The following is a 17,352-nucleotide window of genomic DNA, read 5'->3' as shown; positions in this document are numbered from 1 at the left end:
AGGAGGTTCCAAACTGGTCTGGCTTTAACCTGGAGAGGGAGAAAGGAAGTTTTCCAATCCAATTCAAATAATCTGGGCAGAACTTCCAATGCACGTTCCAAAGCTGGAAATGGAGGGAACCTGAGGTAGGTCCTGGGTCAGCAGCAGTGCCTGGTGTGTAGGAAGGGACAGGAACAACAAGTGGTGCTGATGGATTGGGAATGAGCAGCTGGAACACAGTGAGCTGGGCTTTCATAATCCAGGAGGGATTTGGGTTGGAAGGGACCTTGAAGCTCATCCCGTGATGCTGTGGGCAGGGACAGCTTCCACTGCCCCCCTCAACCACACAGGGAAGAAAAAGATAAGGAAAAGCTCATGGATTGGGATAAGGGCAGGAAGAGATCACTCCCCAGTGACCATCCCAGGCGGGACAGACTCCACTGGGGAAATCAAATCTATGCCCAATCCAGTCAGAGCAGGGCAATGGGAAATAACCCTGAATCCCAAAACATCTTCCCCCACCCCTCCCTTCTTCCCAGGCTCAACCTCATTCCTGGTTTTCTCTCCCTTCTCCCCTGCAGGGGGACAGGGAATGGGGCTGCAGTGAGCTCAGCACACGGGGGCTGTGCTGCTCCTTCCTCCTCGGGGCAGGAATCCTCACACTCCTGCCCGGGGGGTCCCACTTCCACAGGGTCAATCCTTCAGGAGCTGCTCCAGGGTCAGTCCTTCAGAACTGCCCCAACTGGATCACACTTCCTTGGGGTCAGTCCTTCAGGAACTGCTCCAGTGTGGATCCATCCCATGGGGTTACAAGTCCTTCCAGCAAACCTGCTCCAGCGTGGGCTCCTCTCTCCACAGACCCACGGATCCTGCCAGGACCCTGCTCCAGCACAGGCTTCCCAAGGGCTCACAGCCTCCTCTGGGCATCCCCCTGCTCTGCTGTGGGGTGTCCCTGGCTGATCGTTGCCCTTGGAGGAGGGACTGAGAGGGGAGCTGGTGTTAGTTGGGCTGGCCGTGGATGCACAGCCTTCCTGGGATGTGCAGGAAGGTTTGTTTGTTCCGCTCACACCACGAGTTTTATTCCTGCTCCTTGTTGCTCCTGGCAGAGCAGGAGCTGGATCTGAACACAAATATCCTGACAGGAGAGCAAAGGGATCTCTGTTTTGGAGGATGCTCCAGGAGACCTTCATTTAAAGGCATCATAAAATCCCAGACTGGTTTGGGTTGGGAGGGACCTTAGAGCCCATCCAGTTGCACCCCCTGCCATGGGCAGGGACACCTGCCACTAGCCCAGGTTGCTCCAAGCCCCATCCAAACTGGACATCCATGATCCTGAGCATCCTGGATGCAGGGAAGCCGCTGAGCCAGTGGAGATCTTCCAATAGTGGCAGGTTTTCAGTGGGAAAGCTGTGTCCCCACCCGTGGGAGGAGTGGGACGAGGCAGAGGAGAGCAGGAGATGCCCCTGGGTGGCCTCTGCGTCCCTGGTGGGATCCTGGTGCTGGAGAGCAGCCCTGGAGCCAGGAGGGATTCCCAGGCCACCCGGGGTGGCTGCTCAGGTAACCTGGGAGCAGGGAAAGGGTTCCTCCTCCAGTTGCAGCCTCAGCATTTCACTCCTGTGCTCGGAAGTGTCGGGAAAGGGCCGGGTTTATGTTTAACTCCCTCAGGCTGGAAATGGGAGCTCCCATTAATGGGATCCTTGTCTTTGGGAGCCAAAACGAAGGGTGGGAGCCCCGGGTCTCTCACAGCTAAAGACTGTTCTATTGTGCTGGGGTTTATTCCTGCTGCTGGAGCCACCAGGAGCTGTGTGGGAAAGGTGTTATCCCATTAAAATGGCACTTTCTCAGGTATCACGGGCTGGGTTTGCACGTTTTGTGGGCTCTCCTGAGCAGCAGGACCACCCCAAGGCATCCAGCTGCTCCCAGTGCCATGCCTGGGCTTTGTGAGAAGCTTCTGTGGGATGCAGGAGAGAGGGTGTCTCCCTGAGGGGTGAAAAGTGTGCTTGGAGCCCCTCCAGGAGGGATAAAGTCCTTCCCAGAGTCCTGGAGATGGCCCAGGGTGAGTGACACTCCCCTGCAGGGCAGGAGCTGTGGGGCAGAAGGGTTTGTTGCACAGCAATTTGGGGATTGTTGGGATATTCAGGGCAGATTCCGGTGCCCAGTTAAGGCTGAAATTTGCCAAGGAGGGAGTGGGTTTTGTGGGAAGTGTCTGATGACCTCTGGGATTCAATTCCAGAAAATTTTTCCTTGTTCTGTGCAAGTGCAAAGTGCCCTTTCTTGTGTCAAATGTGGACCTGTCACACCTTCACTGTCCCACTGCAGACCCCCAGAGCTTCCCATCCTCCCAGTGCTCCCAGCAGGGATTAATCCACATGGACACGTGTGATTCCAACTCCTCTGGCTGGAGGAATTTGCCTTAGGGCTCTTAAGGCTGCCTTTTCCCGGCTGGAGCAGGACTCCGGGTGTTGGGAGCGGTGCCACCTTTGTCTGGCCAAGAAAACCAACATCCCGATCTTCCCACCAAGAGCTGGAGCTTCCCTCTGGCTTCCTTAGGGGTGGAGGGAGGATGGTCTGACAGCTCCTGGGACACTTGGCTGTGCCCCAGCCTCAGTTCCTGATCCAGGAACTGATCCTGATCCTGATTCTGATCCTGATCCTTGCGGTGCTTCTGATCCAATGGTGATCTCAGGGATCTTTCTCCCTCTCTTCTGGCAGCTGCAAACTGGACATGGAATCACAGAGGGGTTTGGGTTGGAAGGGATCATAAAACTCATCCAGTGCCACCCCCTGCCACGGGCAGGGACACCTTCCACTAGCCCAGGTTGCTCCAGGTGGCCTTGGACACTTCCAGGGATGGGTTTCCAAGCCAGAGCTTGAAGTGAATTCCCACCAGGAATTAATGCCTGGGGGTGATCACTGGGACAACTCTCCAGGGCAGGAGGAGCCAAATGGTGTTGGGGGGCAGCTAAACTCCAAGTTTGGGGTCAGGACTGTCCTGTTTACCCTGTCCAGGCCTGGGGGTGGCCTGGGGGCTCCAGTGACAGGGTCAAATCAGACAAATGATCCGTTTGTTAATCCCGGGAGAACAGGAACGGCTCAGGGAAGCTGGGACAACATTCCTGGAGCAACACAAGGCTTTTTAAACAATTTCCTGATGACTTTGACTGCTTGATCTTCCAGCCTGAGCATGGCCCTGGGGTTATTTCTTTGCATTTCATTTCCCAGGGTGTCCTGAAGAGCAAGGAGGGAAAAATCCAAGCAAAACCCGGTTTGGAAGGTATTCCAGCTCCTCCCCCAGACCCCACTAGCCCTTTGAACCTGCTGAGGCCACTGGAAAGGCTCCTCCTGATCTCAGGGGGCTTGCAAGCGTGAGCAGAAGTCCGTTTTTCTGGCTCCAGGAGAGGCTGGGTCACAGCTCTGGGGGTGGAGGAACCATCTTCTCCATCCCTGCTGGAGGCACCACGAGCCCTCTGCCAGCCCCAGCCTGGCAGAAGGCAAGGAGAGGCACCTCCTTCTCCAGTCTTTGGGCTGGATCAGGGTTTCCAGCCCACAGCTGGGCTCCAATCCTCTTCCTAAAGTGCTCCTGGGCATCAACGCTTTCTCCTTAGAGCTCCAGGACAAGTGTGGTTAGAAGTTTGTGTTTCCAAGGGGGAAAGTTTCTTCCCTTGGGCCAAGCGCAGAAAAGTGGACTGGATTTGGATCAAACTTCCTTTTTCTTTTGGGATTTTCTTGAAAGAAAAAAAACAACAAACGAAAACAAAACTAGTGCCTCGGGCAAGAGCTGAAGCCTGGAAAATTTCCTCCCCGAAGGAGGACGCTGTGTGGAATTCTGAGCATGTGAAAACAGGTGCTTGGACTGAAATGGTTTTACAGGTGGAAGAGCAGAGGGTGCTACCAAAAACCCTGTCCTAAATCCTGGAGGGAACTCTTCCTGAAAGGCAGAGGCAGGAGAAGAGGCCACCAGTGAGTAACCTGAGCCCCTCCCAAAGCCACAGGCGGCTGCAGAACTGCTGGAGGAGCCAAGGAAAATGAGGAGAGGTTTTCAGAGAGGTCAGGGAGGGAGCCAAGCCCAGGTAGGAGCTTTAAACTCAGGCTTAAAAACTCCACCCCTGTGACTGGGATCTGGCTGGGACAAATTGGACTCGCAGCACCTGATCCAAGACCTGCTGGAGTCAGTGGGAAGCTCCTCCAAGTGTTGGATCAGGGCCTGGAAAGTGCAGCCAGGAGGAAAAACGCCTCAGGATGGTGCTGCAGGAGGTGGGATGGTGGAGGAAGGGAAGGATTTGTGACAGGACAAGGGGGAAGGCTTCCAACTCAGAGAGATTACATTTAGATGGGATATTGGGAAGGAATCCCTCCCTGGGAGGGTGGAGAGGGGCTGGGATGGAATTCCCAGAGAAACTGTGGCTGCCCCACCCCTGGAAGTGTCCAAGGCCAGGCTGGAGCAACCTGGGATGGTGGGAGGTGTCCCTGTCATTGCAGGGGGTGGGATGGGATGAGCTTTAAGGTTCTTCCAACCCAAACCAGTCTGGGATTCTGGGATCTGTGAGGGGAAGTCCATTTTGGGGGGATGAGATGCTGCTCCTGGTCCCCCTCCCACCGAGGTTCTCCCAGAGTGGTGCTCCAGCTCCACTCCTCATTCCCAGCTCCATCGTTAATGTGTTATCAATTATTGATTATTAATGAAATATTGGGATATTATTCCCAGTATTTCTTCTCATATTAAATCCTTTAATTATGCTACAGAGGAAGTTGGTTAAAGCTCAAGCCTGAAGTATCCAACTGGAAAGTGCTTAGGAATTCCCAGCCTTGGGTTAGGGATCCCCAGCCTTGGTTTAGGAACTGCCAGCCTTGGTTTAGGAACTGCCAGCCTTGGTTTAGGAACTGCCAGCCTTGGTTTAGAGATTTCCAGCCTTGGTCTAGGAACTGCCAGCCTTGGTTTAGGGATTGCCAGCCTTAGTTTAGAGGTTTCCAGCCTTGGTTTAGGGATTGCCAGCCTTGGTTTAGGCACTGGAGACAAACTTCCTTGTAGGATCAGCTACAACTGTCCTTCTTGAAGAGAGACTTCAGACAAGGTGCTGGAGGGACAGGACAAGAGGGAATGGCTTCCAACTGGAAGAGACTAGGTTTAGATGGGATATTGGGAAGGAATAATTGGGAACTTAAATCATTCTGTGATTCCACAAATCCAGGCTGTGTTCCCATTCCTACAGCTGGTCACTCCTCTGGAGCCCAGGTTGGGAAGGACAACCCAGTCACACTTGGGACTGGAAACCCCTCCCTGGACACGCTGGAGTGTCCAATTCCTTGTTGTTATCCATAGGAAAAGATGCTTTTGCCTTCCTTCATCTGCCTTGGAAGCTGAGCCTGTCTCCTCAGGTGAGGAAAGGTGCTCTCCTGGTGCAGCTCCACGCTCCCTGGGGATCAGGATGAAGTTGGAAGGTGAAACAAGAGGTGAGAGCTCCAAAAAGGAGGAATTTCAGGGGGACAAAGTGATCATGGCCTGGAGTTCCCAGCGTTGTCGCTTCCTGAGGGAAAGGAAGAAACCCTGAGGCCCCTCCTGGAGGATCCACTGGGAACTCTCACTTTGGTGGCTGTGAAATCCATGAATTTCCCTTCTCCTAGCTGGGAAACTCCTGCCAAGCTCCTGTGGGGCTGCCCTTGGTTAAAGGGATGAAGGGGAAAAACAACTCCCACCACCACCAAGGGCATGGAAATCCCCTTCTGGAGTGGCCCTTTTTGGGGGTGTCCGGAATCCCTCCCCAAGGAAAACCCAGCTGAGAGGGAGGAGGCCAAGTCCTGCCGAGCCATGGTTCCCAGCTGCAGGAGGAATTCCCTTCCTGAGGGAACTCTGGGCCCTGCTGCTGCGGAAAAGTGTCGGAACTTGGGATTTCAACCACCCAGATTTCCTCCAGGAAACACCCACAAAGCTGCATCGCTCCTAAAGTTACTTCTTTGGACATTCCCTCCCCCTCCCGAAATATTCCTCCCTGGAAAAATAACTTCCCAGGATGCAATTAAAACAGGTCTGGCCCTGGCCCCCTTTAAGTGCTTCACCAAATGGCCCATGAAAGGCAGGAATGAAAGGCAGCTTTGTTGGAATTTCTTCCTGACAATCTGCATCAATTCAAAAGTGGGACGTTGATCTGGGGGTTGGTGGTGCTGAAAATGGCTGGGAATAAGGCTGAGCTTGGCTAGGCTCAGCTTTGGGGGGAGTCTGTGCCAGTAAAGGGCTTGGAAAATCTAAATAATCTTGGGCTGAGCTGATCAAGGCAATGGGAATCCCATTCCAGACCTATGGATTCCGGCAACAGCCAGGGACTGGTGACTGTATTTTAATATATATATTATTAAAACATGCTTTTTATGTCAAAGGAAGCTGCTTTCTATCATGGATTAGATATTTATTTATGATGTCTCTTAGATGCAATGTTCTAAACATGGTATTTTCACAAGCTGCAGTTGAAGCCTTTCATGGGTTTTAATCCTTTGTTTCTGGCAGAAGTGGTTTTTTCTCCCACCTCACACAGGATCCCAGAGCTCTTTCTGTGATTCCCTTGTACTGTTTCCCAGAGTTCTTTTTTAATAGAGGTGTTTGAAATCCCCAGTAATGTGTCATTCCATCTTAGCAATTAGACCTGAGCCCAAGGGATTTATAGCAAACACTGGCAGAGCTCTCTGCCTTTCTGGAGCTGGGATGAAGGTCCCTTCCCTGTTTTGCAGTGGAGGCAGGAGGCATGGGGTGCCCACGCTGTACCCACATAACCTCTCGTGGTCCATGGGATTTGTGCAGGGTCTAAAAGAGTGGCATGAGCGGTGCCTTGCTTTTGCCCTGAGGCAAAGTTCTCTCAGTCCAGAGACCAGCCATTTCCCTGGGAATGTAGTCAAATCTCCAGGGTTAGCTGCCAGACATATGGCTTGGCCTGAAAATCTCACCAAAGGCATCACCTTTGCTGTGTGGGGTTGTTAATTGATTCAGTAGCACCTACCCCTCTGGGGCCTCCTGTTTGGAAATAGCCAAATTCTCCCTAACGCTGCTCTGGAAGAGCCTTGCATCCTTTGTGGCAGACTCATGGATAAAACATGGTGCTCTGGGAAGCACAGGAGCCATTCTTCCAGGGGATTGTGTGGGGAAATCGGGTGCAAATGGCCTTGCTGGATCTTTAAGATCACACTCCAAGAATTGCCAGCATGAACACTTGGGCTCGTTTCAGCTTGGGGTAGAGTTAATTGTCTTTTCAGTGGCTGGTGCAGGGCTGTGTTTTGGATTTGTGCTGAACACAGGGTTGATAATATAGAGATGTTTTTTGCTATAGCTGAGCAAAGCTTCACACAGAGCCAAGGCATTTTCTGCTTCCCCTACTGCCACACTGGCAAGGGAGTTGGGAGTGCATGGGAGGTTGGGAGGAGGCACAGGACAGGTGACCCAAACTGACCCAAGGGATAGTCCAGACCATATGACATCATGCTCAGTATATCAAGCTGGGGAAAAGAAGGAAGGGAAGGTTTGGAGTGATGTTGTTTGTCTTCCCATTCCATGGGATGGGGCCTTGCTCTCCTGGAGATGGCTGAACACCTGCTGCCCACGGGAAGCAGTGAATGAATTCCTTGTTTTGCTTTCCTTGTAACTGCGGCTTTTGCTTTCCCTGTTAAACTGTCTTTATCCCAACCCACAGGTTTTCTGGCTTTTGCCCTTCCCATCCTGTCCCTGGTCCTGCTGGTGGGGGACTGAGCGAGCAGCTGTGAGGGGCTTGGGGGCTGGATGGAGTTAAACCACAACAACCCTGCAGCCAGTGCTGGTTCTGGATACGGGACTTGGGAGAAATAAAACTAGATGGATTGATGTGTGTTGGCCAGCACGTGGCATTGCAGGTCGGACATAGCAACTGTGAATTGCTCCAGAACACTCCAGTGTAATGAGGGCCCTCCATGCAGGAGAGGCTGCAGCCAAAATACAGGCAGAGCTGAACTCCAGATCCAGCCGGGAGAGAGAGACAGGGATGAGGAGAGGACAAAGGCTCTTGCTGTGCCATCCCAGAGCAACATCAGAGGAGAAACAGAGAGGGTGAGGGAAAGCCTTGGTATTGAGATAACTCACCCCAGCCATGTTCTCTTGGCTGAGCTACAGGTCGGTACTCCCACCACATCACTCAGAGACTGGAGATCCAGGGCTTCCAATGGCTGGGGCTGTGAGTGGAGTCCCAGTGGAGGAGCTGGTCAGGGCCAGCAAGGTCTATTAGTGCCCTCAGGGTCCTGACAGGAGTGAGGAGAGGCTCCTCACCAGCAGTTTGGGGATTAGCTGCCCCCTGACTGGTAACTTTAGGTGAGGAGAGAGGATGGTGAGGTATGAAATATGAACTGATCTTTTTCTCAGGGAACAAGGAGGAGCCTGCAAGTTTTAGATGTTCGACCCAAGTTGCTTCACTGGAGAAGCTGCTTCTGCTTTTCCAAAACTGGACTCTTTAAAAACTCTCCAAGCTGGGCAGCCAAGACCAAAGCCACCCAGAACCACCAGTTGCTTTGGAAGGCTGGCACCACAGTGGAAAACACTGCACTTACCTGGCAAGAACAGCACCATGAGTCGCACGGGACAGTAAAAGCAGTAAAAGATGCTCCCTGGAGCTGCTGTTAATGCATGGTCCTATGTGCTCAGGTGGGTTTCCTCAGTTATTCTTGCATTGCCCTAATGACTATCGCTATTAATTATTGAAAAAAGGAAGAGCCTGATTGCATCAGGGCAGTGAGGTGAAGGAGAGCTCCAAGATGCACACAGCCACTCTCCCCTCTGTTTAAGGCTGACTGTAAAGAGAAGGTGGCTTTTCTCCAGCTCCAGTGTCCTCCTTACAGCCATGGCTGAGGAGAACCTCAAAAAGTGATCATAAGAGAAGACAGCATATTGCCCTCTTGGAAAGAGGGGAATGATGTGAGCAGTTCATGGCATTTGATGTGACAGCAGAGCACTCTAAGCACTGTCTCAGGAAGCCAAGTACAGACAAAATGTCTGCACCCATCTCCCCCTACCCGTCCCCTCCAGCTACATCTGAGATACGACTGCAATTCACCAACTGCGTTATGTCTGGGAGAAGGGTCTGTTCTCAAAAGTGTCTAAGACAGCTGGAAATGAACTTTAATGACAGCTCAAAAAATAAGTGAAAACTCAGCTCTTCTGCCTGATCATTTCAGGCTAGGCAGTCAATAGAAAGTTGTTACTGCCACTTTTCCTGAAACCTTTGGCCAAAGCCTGTGCAATTGTGCCCACAGCATGCCCGCTTTTGGCATGCTGGCCGGTGTGGGGGCCTGGCTGAGGAGGCCCAGGCGTTGTGGCTGCTGCTGCTCCTGTGCACAGCCTGCTGCTGTTGTCTGTGCCTTGGGCAGCAGCTACTGCGCCGCCCTGCCTGAGGAGCCCCGCGCCCTCCCCGTGCTGGCAGCAGCTCTGCGGGCCCAGAGCTCTGGCTCAGCGGGCTCTGGGCCACAGCCCCGTGGGCTGGGCAGCCGCGGGGGCCCGGGCTGGCCCACAGCCCTGCCTCTGCCCCTGCCCCTGCCCCTGGCCAGCAGCCCTTCTGCCGCAGGGATGGGAGATGCCCCGGTCAAGCGCCAGAGCAGCCGGGCTGGCAGGGAACCGGGAGGCTGCCTGGGGGCTGCTTATGGCCTCTGCCCCCACTTGCTCAGGCCTTCCCACACCCTGTCCCCTCAGGGCCTCCTCTGCCCAGCCTGTCCCCTCGCTGCCTCCTGCCACCCACTCCCTCACGCATTCCCCTTGGTGCTTCCCACTCCCTTGTCCCGGCAGGGCCTCCGCAGCACCTCAGCCCTTCAGGGCCTCCCAGCGCCCCGTCCCCTCAGGCTCTCCCCCAGCCCCGACAACCTGCCCGGCAGCGGCGCAGCCCTGAAGGAGCTCCACAGGAGCTGGCTCAGGAGGCACCTCCCAGCCCTCAGCAATCCACACAGCAACACACGGGCAGGCCACAGATGCTGCTTCCCGGCTGGCACAGGCTTGTGGCCACCTGCGAGGACCAGCTTCTCAGGGATCCCCACAGCTCCAGGCTCTGCCCATCCGCTCTGCTGCAAGTGTTGAGGCTCCAGCAGAACCCCCCAAGGCCAAGGGCCTTTTGGGCACTTTCCCTTCCCCGCTGCACCTTTGGGCAAGTGTTGTGGAGCACAAGGGCCCCTTTTCCCCTCTTCCCAGATGCCCTGTGGACACCGGGCACCAAAAAAACTCCTGAGCCTCTGTGTATGCTAAGAGCAATTTCATATTCTCAGGCTGGGGGAACAGGAACTTGTTGTAGAGAGGGGTCTGTCCCGCAGGCTCAGGTGGTCCCATCGGACAGGGTTCCCAGGATCAGTTCTCCGCTGACCTCCGGCAGCTGTCCCACAGAGGAGCCTCCCTATTCTACACATTCTGGAGCTGATCTTCAAGCTGCTGGAACCTGGAGAAGACTGAGGTCTCTAGACAGCTCTTAGAATCTCCAGGGTTTGAAGTGCCAGACTTTCCACAGCAGCACTGTCGTGAGTCATGCCTTCAATAACTGGAAGAGAAAAGAACAGAGCCAAGGTCAGAGAGCAGATCTCTGGCGAGCCAAGAAGCCCCTCCTGCCAGGACCATCCCATCCAACTCTTGCCATGGCCATGAGGGAGCAGAGCCCAACAGGATCAGTCGGGAGGTGCTGGCCACCAATACCCCCCGTGCCCCTGAAATCTCTCTCTGCTCTGCCCAAGCCGTTCCTCACCTCTGCAGGGAGCAGAGCCCTCCATAGCCAAGGCAGGATTGCAGCTCCCTGCCCGGGCTCCGTGCTCCCCTCACCATCCTCCACTGCCCTCACTCACCCTCAATGACGATCTGCAGCTGGAGCTGATGTCCCTTCAGGTACCTTCCGGCCATCCCTGGGAACACAGATCCTGTCAGGGCCCCAGCAGCACAGCTCCCCCCCCGGCGGCGCTGCCGGCCCGGCCACACGCCCTCCTGCCCTGGCAGGGCTGAGCCCGGGGCCTTCCCGCCTCGGGACGCCCCAGGGCTGGGCTGGCACAGGGCGGCAGCAGCCGCCAGGGCACTCGGGGCTCCACAGCACATCCCGGGGCCGCATCCTGCTGCCGTTGCAGCAGCCGGGACTGGGGCCGAGCTGCAGTGGGGCGGGGAGGGAACTTGTGGCTCACCCATGAACTTGAGGGCCGCCTCTCGCAGGGGCTGCTGTGGGCTGCGCAGGTGCGGCAGGGCCTGGTGCACGTACTGGACCACTCGGCTCCGGTCCCTTTTCAGCTGCAGAGAGAGGCAGGGCACGGAGGGAAGGGTTGGCTGGGGCTCTGCCCCTTGGCCGGGCGCTGCCTGCGCCCAGCACTGGCCTCCCCTGCCCGCACGCCCCAGGCAAGGCAGCGGCGGGTGGGGCGCAGGCTGCTGTCCCACAGGCGGCTGCAGCGGTGGGCAGGGGCACAGTGCCAGCCCCGCACTCTGGCCATCGGGGACTGGGGCTGTGGGGTCGTCCTTACCAGGCACTCACTGAACCTCCAAGGCTGCTCTGCCTTCAGCACCTTCACAAGACCCCTCCTCTTCAGAAACTGCGCCGCACGAAGCAGCGCTTCCCGAGAGGCCTGCAGAGCAACAGAGACCAGGACATGGCATGGCAGCCCAGGGCACAGGACCCGTGTCCCTGGACCAAGGCCAGCAGGAGACTGGAGCCTTTGAGGTGCCAGGGTAGGAGACAGCCCAGCCCACTCCCACGGGGACACCAGACCCTGCAAGTTCTCACTTCTGCCACGTCCCGGTTCTCATTATGCCATTGGAAAAAAAGTGGGAGCAGGCTGGAGATCACGTGGGTCTTCAGGAGTTTACTCTCCTCCACTCCCAACTCCATCACCTTTTGGAAGAGGGAAATGGAGAGCAGCTGCACATGGATGTTGTCCTGATGGAAAGGAAGAGGAAAAGACCTCAGCACCAGCTGCTCCAGGCCTGCCGGGGCACAAGCCTGCAAATCCACAGGCCACAGTTTCCTGGCAGCAGCCAGCGCCTGGGGTGGGGGGCACAGAGCCTTACATTGCCAAAGAGTGGCTGGAGCATCTCCGCCAGCTGCAGGGCAGTGGGGGTGGAGATTCGAATGTCTCTGTCCTGGATTTCATTGACGAGTACAGAGAGGGCCATCCTGACCAGCTCTCCGTCTGTATCCCACAGGACATCCGCGAGGTTTGGTGCCAGGCTCCGCATGCCGTCAGCCTGTGTGGAACACAATGCTGTGCTGTGAAGCCATGAATCGTGGAATCCTAGAATATCCCGAGTTGGAAGTGACCCACAAGGATCATTGAGTCCAACTCCTGGCCTTGCACAGGACCATGCCCAACAATCCCCTCGTGTCCCTGAGAGTGTTGTCCTTGAGCTCTGGCAGCCTTGGGGCTGTGACCTCTCCCCAGTGGGGCCTGTTCCAGCGTCAGACCACCCTCTGAGTGAAGAACCTTTCCCTACCACCCAACCTAAACCTCCCCTTGACCAGGGGAGCGCAAGTCCCAGCCAAGCCCAAGCCATTGGGCTCCCCAGCCCCAGGCTGCCGGCACAGCTTCAGCCAATTGCCCCCTCCTCACCATCACAGGATCCTTGCTCAGCACCACGAGGCCTCTGAGCACCAGGCGACGCATCTCTGTGCGCTTGCTCTGCAGGCGCCTTGAAAAGATCTTCACCAAGCTGTCACTCCATTCAGTGGTGTTCAGGCAGTCCAGGACCTGAAAGGCAGGGAGCAGTGATGGGGTGCCCGGCCGGCAGGAGCCCAGAGCCGCAGCGGGCTGGGCCCAGGCAGCAGCACAGGGCGCGGCACCGTCCCGGGCAGCTGCGGCTGCCAGAGGGCAGAGAGGTGGAGGCAGGTCAGCAAGGCAGTGCTCGCCATCAGGCTCACCTCCACAAGGAATGCCATGGCAGGAAGCTCCCAGCGTGGCTTCTCCCTGGTGAGCAGCCTCAGCAGGCAGCGGGCAATCCAGTAATACAAGGGGCTTGAGGCACGGCGCATCTCCCTGCCCGGGGGAAACAGGCACCATCAACCCTGAGCCGGGTGGGCAAACCTCTGCCGGGACTCACTGACAGAGTCCTGGTCTCTCCCCACCAGTTTGGGAGGGGATGAGGGCACTCTGGGAGGCGGCTCCTCCTGTGCACCCACCTCTCCCAGCCTTTGCCACTCTGCTCAGTCATCCGTGGCTGACGAGGCCCTCTGGCCCACCACCACGGGCACTGTGTGGGGTGCCCCGTGCACAGGCAGAAAGGACAGGGGCAGCGGGGAAAAGGGGGTCTCACCTGGCCAGCAGACCCACTGCATAGTGGTGGGTGTCAGAGTTGAGGAGTGTGTCCCAGCCGCGCTTCCGTTCCATTGAAAGCACGACAGCTTCACACTCCAGATGACAAAGCAGGGCCTTGGTGGTCAGCACTGCAAACCTGTGTGCAGAGCAAAGCCCAGGTCATCATGCTGGGAGCCCTGAGCAGCCCCGAGGGCATGAGAGGCTCAGGAGGACTGGCACTGAGCACCTCTTGGAGTTTGTGGGAAGGTTGGATTGCTTCTGGCATTCCCTCCACCAGGTGTCAACTTCCTCTGGTGTCTGCTCTGTGCGGATGGAAATCTGGAAGAGCAGATCCACGAGGAGACGGGGGGAATACTTCTTCACTGGCTCTGGGCACTGCAGCATCTGGAGAATCTCCCAGATCACCCTGGTTGCCTGCAAAAGAGAAACCACCCGGACACAGCCCTCAGTGCCCAGACGTCCATGGGAAAGAGCCCAGGTGTGGGAGGGAGAGGCCAGGGAAGACGCAGGGGCAGCCCCCAGCCTGGTGCCCCTGAACCCGCCCCTAAGCCAGGTTTCCAGCCCAGTGCCTGAGGCAGGGAGACGCAGTGCTCGGGGAGGATGGAGAGCTGCTGGAGAAGCCACCTGTGGGCAAGTAAAGTCCAGTTGCAGAAACTCACAGCCAGGCCAAAGACATGTGTGTTGTCCCCGTCGGAGGTGGACGTGCTGTGCCGTGGCCAGTCCTCCATCACGCGGAGCAGCTTTGGCAGCACCTTCTCCATTATCCTTGCCGATGAGGCGATGGTCTTCCACATGGTGGCAGCAGCTCTGTGGGGCCAGAGTTCTGTGTCAGGGGGTGCCGGCCAAAGTGCCTTGAGGAGCAGGGAGGGAGCATGGCAGCAGGATGGGGGCTGACATGGCAGGGCTGGGAAACAGAGGCTCCAGATGGTCCTGGAACCCTCCATCCCTCTGGCAGACCACGTGGGACAGGATGGACAGGCTGATGTGCTCTGAAGGCTGGTAAGCCCCGAGTCCTGAAGGCAGGGAGGCCCTGTACCTGTCACATGATGGGGCACAGCGCAGGAGGGTCACCACAACATCATCAGGGTGTGCCTCAGTCACCCTCAGGAACTCCCTCAGCAGCTTCTCTTCCAGAGTCTGGCTGGCTGTCAGTCTCTGGTGCACGTTCCTGACGAAGGCTGGCACCTGCAGGAGGCATGGGGGAAGAGCTGCCAACTTGCCCAGCTTCCCTGACAAGTGCTTCCCTTCCCACCGCACTGTGCTGGCCTCAAAGGCTGAGAGGGCCCAGGGGAGCTGGCTTGAGGGGCCACAAGCCTGTGGAGTGGCTTGAGCCTTGGGCACAGGCTGCTTACTTGCTTTGGACTGGAGACACCATTCCCCTCAAAAATATCTGCAGTGGGAGCAGAACTCACACTCTCCCCGGGCATGAGGTCAGCGTCTTCAATGCCCTCGGTCATTGCAGCGTCGGCCTCCGCAGTGAGATCAGGCAGTGCAGTCAAAACAGGGTCCGCCTCGAATTCAGTCGGGCTGGGCTCAGGCTGGTCCACGACCTCAGTTGGTGTGGTTGTGGTCCTTGTACGCCGAATGCCCAAGAATTTCAGAAAGGCCTGCAGAAGAACGGAGAGCAGGGAAGAGAGGGATGTGCCATGGTGAGCTCCGACAGCGGTGCCAGGCTGAGCAGGGAGAGCAGGCCCAGCCCAGGAGGTCATGGCTGCAGGTACCTGCACTGCCCTGCGGAAACGGCCACGGCCACGGTCCTGTTGTTGTGTCCGGTCCCGTCCTGGATCTGGCAAAGAGCGAGCGCGGTCAGAGCTGAGGGGCTGCGGGACAGGCCGCAGAACACGGCCCAGCCCTGCGCTCCACAGGCAGGGCCAGCCCCGGCATGCCCGGTGCATGGAGCTGCCGGGGGAACAGTCCCAGGCCCTCTTCCCCTGTCCCTTTCCCTGACCATGTCCACAGGGGACGGGATGGGATGAGGCACAGCCAGCTGCAGCCACCAGCATGTGGCCCAGCTGTGCCACTCACCTTCCTGCAGGGGATGCAACTGCTCCATCTTCTCCGGGTGCTGGGATGGGGCAGCTCCAGGGCCTTCGTTCCTCATCCGAAAGGGCCTGAGCAGGCTCAGGCGTCTTCCTGCCATCCCACACTCTGGCCTTGAAGGCACCTGTGAGAGAGAGACACCTCGGAAGATCTCCGGGTCACCAAGTCTGGCAGGCTGCCCTCCAGGCCACCTACCGCAAGGATTGGAGACTCCGGAAAATTTCCGGGACACCGATCCTGCGGTCTGGCCTCAAGGGCACCTGAAAGAGAGAAAAACCTGACCAATGGTATGGGTCAGCAAGACCTGCACTCTGGCCTCGAGGGCCCCTGAAAGATGGAACAGCCTAGCAAACGCTAGGGGTTAGCAGGTCCTGCAGTGCGGCCTCAAGGGCAGCTGCCGCAGGGATTGGGGACACCTCGCAAAAGCTCAGTGTCACCAAGTCCCACGGTCCGGCCTCGAGGATGCTCGCAGCACAGAAAAACGCCTCCAAAACGCCTCCAAAACGCTCCGAGTCAGCAAGAAAGAGTTGGCTGCACGGGGGCACCGCACAACACCGCTCTGTCCCGCCTGTCCCGTCGCACGCTCCGAGGAGCACTGAGGCGTGGCTGCGTCACCACCAGTACTAAGTCATCCCGTGTCACAAAGGGCCCTGTGACACCCTGCCCCGTGCCATGCCCACCGTGTCACAAAGGGCCCTGTGACACGCTGCCACGTGCCCTGGGGCCTCCCCCAGCCCGCCCAACCTGCCCCAGGTGGGAAGGGGTCTGTTCTTCAAAGTATCTAAGACAGCTGGACACGAACTGTAGGCACAGCTGAAAAACTAAGCAAACCCTCCTGGAATAAATTAGCAGGAGTGGATTAATTTACTCATCAAATTAGTAGTAGTAGTTTACTCATTAAATTGTATTGCATGTTATATTCTATTCTTCTAGACATATATATATATATATGTATTACAATCAATGTGCTGTTAAGGTTAGGAGACTCTAGGTTGTAGAATGGTTAATAAATCTGTCAGCACTAGAGACTGATAATTCCGCAGCTGGCAGTTCTCAAGCTAACAAGACCAATTCTTGTGCCTTGCTGTAGAAGTACTTTGTATCTTGTTTTTCTAAAAGCATATTGTCTAAAGCGCAGGCCTAAAGTAACGAAGGGAAGGACAAAGATCAAAGGATCCAGGACGAGAACGATACAGAGGATCCAAGATGGACCTCTGGAGATACCTACATAGGAGGCCTCAAGGACTAAGGACTAATTCAAACTATGGAATGGAAAGCACCTGGCAACTGAAACGAGCCTGCAGGGAAGCCAACCAGAACCAAACCTGCAAACTCGGATCCAATAGAAGGATAACAAGTGATTATGGGAGGGGAACTGATGAGGGAATAAAAGTTCCTGGTTTTGCTTCCTGTGCTTGCGTGCCGTGTGTGGAGCAGGGGTCTCCCCCGGCCGCCCAGCGCGCTGTTTTGCTTCTTTGCCTTTTATCTAAATCTTTAATAAATTTTTTATTCTTCTATTTCAGCCTAGTTTCATTTCCATAGAACACTCCCCTGCCGTGCCCGCCCACGGCAGCAGAAGGAGCCCCCTCGGCTGCCGACGCAGCCGCAGCGGGAAGGGCACGGGGCCTCCACACAAGCTGGCACGGGCTCCTTGGGAGAAGTGCCGGCTGGTGGCCCTCCCAACCACGGGGCTGTGACACACAGAAGGAACGTGGGGGCAAGGGCACCAGTGCTGCTCCCACCCCATTGCCCGGGCCTGCACCAAAATCAGCAGCTCTGGCAAGTCCTGGCCCAAGGAGACCTGCCACCGCCCCGAGTCCTGGCAGGGCTGGTGCCCGTCTCCTACCCCACAGAGCTGTGTCCCCAGGGCACTCCTCTGCCACAGGGCAGCCAAAGCCAACGGGCACTGATGTCTGGGCTCTTGCAGGGGCTGTTGGGAGCGGCAGCTGGAGCAATTGGTGGCCGTGCTCGGCAGCTGACAGAAGCACTTTCTTCTCGTGGGAATAATTTTTTTCCGTGCAAGTGATGAGCTGCAGCACAAAACCCCCTCAGTTGCTGAGTTTTGCAGGAAGA

The 17,352-nt window shown here is 56.6% G+C and overlaps 1 protein-coding gene and 1 long non-coding RNA gene across 2 annotated transcripts; both read right to left on the bottom strand.

The window, feature by feature from the left end:
* Positions 1-10,833: 10,833 nt before the first annotated feature.
* LOC113962989 lies at positions 10,834-11,520 on the bottom strand. Its single transcript, XR_003532619.1, has 3 exons — positions 11,455-11,520; positions 11,125-11,227; positions 10,834-10,854 (listed from the first exon to the last, which is right to left on the bottom strand). It is a non-coding gene; the product is annotated as an uncharacterized LOC113962989 (long non-coding RNA).
* A 190-nt stretch (positions 11,521-11,710) lies between these two features.
* LOC113962988 lies at positions 11,711-14,747 on the bottom strand. Its single transcript, XM_027673780.1, has 10 exons — positions 14,592-14,747; positions 14,276-14,424; positions 13,899-14,046; positions 13,466-13,653; positions 13,238-13,375; positions 12,846-12,960; positions 12,538-12,675; positions 11,999-12,175; positions 11,778-11,867; positions 11,711-11,716 (listed from the first exon to the last, which is right to left on the bottom strand). The coding sequence occupies exons 1-10, from the start codon at positions 14,694-14,696 to the stop codon at positions 11,711-11,713; spliced, it is 1,254 nt and encodes a 417-aa protein (XP_027529581.1). The 5' UTR covers positions 14,697-14,747.
* Between the last annotated feature and the right edge of the window lie 2,605 nt (positions 14,748-17,352).

Source organism: Neopelma chrysocephalum, unplaced genomic scaffold, assembly GCF_003984885.1.
Source record: "Neopelma chrysocephalum unplaced genomic scaffold, ASM398488v2 Primary Assembly neopelma1_186964, whole genome shotgun sequence".
Lineage (NCBI taxonomy): Eukaryota > Metazoa > Chordata > Aves > Passeriformes > Pipridae > Neopelma > Neopelma chrysocephalum.
This window is presented reverse-complemented; position numbering and strand designations above follow the sequence as displayed.